Source organism: Sinocyclocheilus rhinocerous, unplaced genomic scaffold, assembly GCF_001515625.1.
Source record: "Sinocyclocheilus rhinocerous isolate Xijiao unplaced genomic scaffold, SAMN03320098_v1.1 scaffold3173, whole genome shotgun sequence".
Lineage (NCBI taxonomy): Eukaryota > Metazoa > Chordata > Actinopteri > Cypriniformes > Cyprinidae > Sinocyclocheilus > Sinocyclocheilus rhinocerous.
Window position 1 is genome coordinate 1 of NW_015665376.1, and position 6,151 is coordinate 6,151.

At 30.1% G+C, this 6,151-nt stretch overlaps 1 protein-coding gene across 1 annotated transcript in view; it reads left to right on the forward strand.

The window, feature by feature from the left end:
- Window positions 1-717: 717 nt before the first annotated feature.
- Window positions 718-6,151, forward strand: part of LOC107731313 (rho guanine nucleotide exchange factor 18) — a gene marked incomplete at its 5' end in the record, with an annotated part of 41,641 nt that continues 36,207 nt past the window's right edge. The window contains one exon of the mRNA XM_016542364.1: window positions 718-919. Within this exon, the coding sequence (XP_016397850.1) occupies window positions 718-919 (202 nt within the window). The remainder of the gene's footprint in view (window positions 920-6,151) is intronic.

Consider the following 6,151-nt stretch of genomic DNA (forward strand, 5'->3'; position numbering starts at 1 on the left):
ATTCTATATATATATATATATAGTATGATTTATGTATTTATATATATTGTATGATTTATGTATTTATTCATTTCAGCACAGTAATAATAATTTGATAATAATAATGAATCTATAATTAAATTAGATTTTAAAATAAATAAAAATGAAACAAATTATATAATTACTTTAAAATTCAGCAAAAAATATATTCACTGAAACAAATACCACCATGATGTATACTGACAAATGTACTGTATGCTTTATATTCTATATATTTTTATATTTTATTTTGCATCATAGTATTGATAATTTGTTGCGAAATGGACTTAATTGTCATGAAATAATAATAATAAAGTAAAACCCTAAATATATGCCTAAATTTATCCAGTCTTTCCTAAAAGTAAATTTAAATTAAAAATGATTTAATAATTACATTAAAATTCAGCATGAATTACACCGACAGAAACAAATACTAACATGATGTATGTACTTTGCAATTTATATTTAATAAAAATATATTTTGTTTATTTTTTTGTATTTAAAATAAAATAGCATGTTGAATTATAAATCTCAATAAAATTATATATAATTGTATTTTTATTATTATTATTATAATTAATTTTGCTTTTGGGTGAAATACAACCTGGACATTTTTTGTGAAATCATAGTTTTTTTTTTCTGTCTTTTGGTAACTGTGATAAGTTAACGTTACACGTCTCTTGATTCCTCTGTTTTCAGGGTAAGACGAGAGAGAGAGAGCAGCAGAAAGAGAAAAGCAGAGAGAGAGACAAGGACAAAGAGAAAGAGTTGCGTGAGCGTGTGAAAGTGCGGCGTCGCAGCGTGAGTGGCCACCAGCTCGTGCCTGGTTCATTCTCCACCTGGGCGACATGTTCACTGTGCAGCAAGACCCTGCAGAGGAAGCATGGCCTGCAGTGCTTGAGTGAGTAACCCACGACCACAAACACACACCTGTGCATACGCTCAGCTGCTCCACCAGAGTGCATGTCACAGTCAACCCCAGACTTTCTCACAGTTTTAATGGGGCTATTGCATCTTTCACGGGGTTTCCTTAGATTATGAGCTGTGATAAACTATCAGCCGCTTGACCCACTGACTCAATCTGTCACGTGACGCAACATTGCTCGAGCTTCCGCTGTTTTGCAACCTGCTTTGTGCTGCGGAGAACTGCGGGTTTGCGTACAGATGAGCTAGTTTGATTTGATCAAGTTTCTAGTGACTGAGGGAGTTTACACGAGAACTTAAAGGGACAGTTCACCCAAAATTTAAATGGCCTTTATTATAAATATATGTTTTGCATTTCACAGTTATTTATTTATGATTGTTTGTTTGTTTGTTTGTTTAACAAAAAGAAGAAATATAAAGGGTGTCTAGCCCTGTTTTTTTCTTAAATTAAAAAATACATAAATTCAGCATAAATTATTCACTGAAATAAATACTATCATGATTATTTATAATTATAAATAACATGAATTGCATAAAAATAGAACATGTATTTTAAGTAAATAATAGGTAAATCCCATAAAACATTCAAGGAACTATAGTTTTTAATATCTTATCGATTCATGGAAATTTGTGAAAATATATGTTGATGTATTTATAATTTATATGTTCTAGAAAGTAAAACCCACAAACCATGCAAGGATCACATTTATTTATTTGTTTTGTTTGTTTACACAAAATCGCAATTCCATTGTTTTTTTGTTTTGTTTTGTTTTTATATTTTCCGCTATATTTTCAGTGATCTATTTTGATAGATAGATGGAATGTACTATGCATATTTAAATACTTATATTGTATACGTTTTGTTTGTTTGTTGGTTTTTTATTTTTTATATTACAACATAACTTTTTTTGTTGGTAAAAGGTAGTATAATAATTATATATAGATCTCTCTCTCTCTCTCTCTCTCTCTCTCTCTCTATATATATATATATATATATATATAACGAGCATAAAGTAGTAAACATAGTCCAAATGACTATATTCCAAGTCTTTTAAAGTCATATGCTAACATATGAAAATTATTTTTTTTTTAATCTGACTACTTTTCTGTTGCGTTTTGTTTGTTTGTTTGGGTTTGGAATTATGTAAGGGTGGTAAATAATACCATAATGCTTAAGATGTTGTTGGCCATTCAAGGTTTCTGTAAAAAAAAATAAAGGTTGAAGGTTCGAGGCTCGAGCCTTTTTTTTTGTATTCAATGTTTGTCAATGCCAGACTTTACAGAAAAGGGGAAACAAAAGTGTTGCTGTAACTTTGAGTCCCTTAATGCCTATATATATATATATATATATATATATATTTTTTTTTTTTTTTTATGAAAAATTCTTCTGAACATTCATTAATCTTAGGTATTCCAATATTTAATAACAGGATGTTCAAATCTAGAGTTGCAGCTGTGTTATTTAATGAGCTAACATGAACTAAGACTTGTATTTTTTAAACAAGGATTAATAACTTCTGTAGCAAATGTTGCTATTGCTCATTGTGAATGTTAATGCATTAACTAAGGTTAACTAATGAGGTCTTATTGTAAAGTGATACCTATTGGTCTTTATAGTTCTTTTGCATTTTAATCTGTGTAAAACTTTTAACTTTATACATTTCTGTATTGCTTTATTGCATTTAAATGTTCAGTTATTTTTGTTATAAGAAAAAAGTTATTAAACCTGTTATACTGTATTATCTTTTTTTAAACTAAATTTCAATATCGTGATAATACCGTATACCGTGATAAAAGCATTAGCAATTAATCGCAACATGAGAATTTGATACCGGCATATCCCTAATGTTGACCAAGCTATACATAGATAGTATCCAAAACTAGGCTGACACATAAGCAATTTCTATGTGTATCTTTTCATATTTTTTCCAAATCTTTTCTATTTAATAAAAAAATACTTTTGATTTAAAAAAAAAAGTACAATTGATAAAAATGATGGATGGATGGTTGGCTAAATAGATATGTATTTTTTAAAAATATATTTTTAGAAACTAAAACCTCACAACCATTGTTTTTAAAATTGTATCCATTCATTATGGAAATATGTGAAAATATATGCTTGCTGATATATTTAGAATGTATATATTCTAGAAAGTAAATCCCAAAAACCCTGCAAGGATCACATTTGTTTGATGTTTGTTTGTTTGTTACACAAATAAACATCCTTAGTTTATTTATTTTTTTTCCCTTTTTTTTTTTAGTTATCTTTTAGTGAATGGATAAAATGATGGATGGATGGACAGATTTTCTCATCCATTCATGATTCATTAAAATATGTGAAAATAAAAGGAAGATTAAAATTATAAAATATATTTTTAAAATGTATTTTATATTTATATCAAAAAAATTTTTTTTACTATTTCTTTTCATATTTATTGACTCACAACCACACTGAAAATTCAAACCACTCCAAACATTCCAAAATCGCGCCTGTCGCTTTAAATTTGGGACTCAGCCTGTGTGGAATGCGCCTCTTGTCCCATAATGCCGCGCGGCGCAGTACTGGGACAGTCAATCTACATACAGCAGTCGCGATTGGCGCTGCTTTTTTAGGTTGCCAGGTGATGTGTCGTGTGTTTTTGTGTGGCTGTCATAGTAACCTGAGTGATGTTTGAGGTGACGAGGCCGTAAAGCGCGTCCACGGCGTCATAAACGGTGAGTTTGTTCAGAGTAACAGGTGTTTGCTAACAGAGCTAATAAACACAGAGCTGCTAAAACACGTTCAAACTCTTTTCGAACGGCTGCGTTTTAGGTAAATGTTCAGCTACAGGTGGCTCTTTTTAACTTTTTAAATGACAGTTGCGTTAAAATAGCTGAAAGTTTGCTCAGTTGCTGGTTAAGAGGTCAGCTGGCCATTGTGTTTAGTTTCATTGGCTAGTCAACCAGGTCAGTGTTTATGCTGGACTTCAGGAACTTCAGTCAAACACTCGCAGACATTTTAGTTGGCAGGCTTTATTCATCACTGTCGTTAATTTCTTCATCGTAGTCGTTCGTTTGGCTAATTGCATTACATTGAGATCATTGTGTGCAGCTAGAAAAAAATTAACATGTAAACATTGCAACACAAGACCCAGCTAATCAATAATGGCATCACGTTGCCACCAGAATGAGTTGCTAGGGTGTTCTGGCAGGTTGTTATGTGGTTGCTAGGGTGTGTTGTCTCTTGTTGTTGTTTGCTAGTTATTGTCCACCAGGCTAATATTGTAAGTGTGGTAAGTTAGGGGGGAAAAATCTGTAGTAAAAGTGAATAGTAATTGTAATGAAATATAAAATTATACAAATTCATCACTTTTTATAAATACATTTTGGTTCTGATTTAACAATAAATGTATTTTTTTATTGTGTTATTAAAAATACTGTATATAATATACTATAATAAATCATAATACGTTACAGTCCATGAGAAATGTTTATTAGTTTCTATTTACAATGCATAATAATAAATTAAAATAACCACATCTGTCATTTGTTATAGTATAATCAGCATTGTTATTGTCCAAAACCAGAAATAAACATTAATAAATGTATATATTTTTAATAAAAAATATACATTGTTAATAGTAATAATGTGTACATAATTCATATTACACTATATTTATTTAATTTTTATTAACATTTATATTGCTAAGTTTCTTTTTACAAAGCATATTAATAACTTAAAAAATTCACAATACATCTGTCTGTTGTTGTAGTATAATCATTTATTTACTGTCAAAAAGCAAAAATAATTAAATAATCAGTTTTACAATTTTATTTATTGCACAAATAAATTTAAATATACTTTTATTTATATTTTTAAATGTAAAACAATCATTTATATGTTATTGATATATAATATTACATTATATTTATTATTACTTATTATTTATGATCACATTTATTATTACTATTATTTACATTATTATTTAAGTTTCTGTTTACAATGCAGATTATTTGTTGTGCAGTTACAGATATGTAGGATTGATTGTTGTAATTATTTATTTCTTATTGACACTAACTAAATTATGATTATACTATATTAATAGACATGAATATTAAAATTTTTATAATTATTATTTATTAATGTTTATGTAAATTTGTTTTGAAATCTGGGGGAAAATACCGTCTGGTAAAAGTGAATATAGTGTTAGTAATGCTTGCCTTAAATTTTGAAGTTGGACAAAATCAAGAATTTGAATATTTGAATTCTAATTTAACATTACATTTCTTTTTTAATGTGTTGAATATTACATCCTATCTTATTAATAGTTAATTCGGCCTTGTGGTGTTCTGAAATGTGTTATTTTGTGATTCAGAAGTAAAAGATTAATGTAGCTGGAAGCAGCAAATGTGAGTCATTTAATACTCGAAGAGTTTGTTTCAGTGTAATTCTTGTGGTTTTGTTGACATTTGTAGGCACTTTCAGTCTGTTTTTGGAGGAATAATGGTGTTTGAGATCCTCCTGTCCTGATGGAGCTGTTCTTAAGCTGGACGCTCACATGCTGCTAACTGTGTTTGGCAGCAGTCGCTCACTTCAGTGAGTCCCCCCTCCGCATGCCTGAGCGCTGTCAGGTGCACCCGTCCCGTCGGCTCCTCTGAAGCTGCGCTTTGATGTCCCAGGTTTGCTGACCCAAGCTGGTTTTTAGGTGTTTGTCAGAGCGTGAGATAAATAACCACGTCACGCTTCTTAAAACACCCACGTTCACATTCCAGCGAGCGGATCATGTGATGTGATAACAGGATTATGAATGATCCTCAGGGAGCTAATCGTGGAGTTCAAGTTCCTGTTCCGTTTTCAGGCGTATTTGACGTTCCAGAAAGTCATTAGACGTTCACTTGATCTTGATCTTTGAATAAAGCCTTTCTCTGGACTTCCTTAATGTTGGTCACAGACAGAAGTGTTCTATTTCCATTTATTATTAAGAATCAAAGTGATTTGCTGAATTGCTAAAATGAATGGGATTTTGGAATTCTGCCTCTAACAGTTGATGCTGGTCTGGACTTGACTGGATACATTTCTAAGGGTTTATTTGAACTTGTTTCAATGCGATCTGCTAGCTATATTATATAATATATTGTTTACGTTTCTCAACAATTAAAAAAAAAGTATTTAATTATTCTACATTTTAAAAATGAATTCAAATATATTATTATTTGTTTAAATGATTTA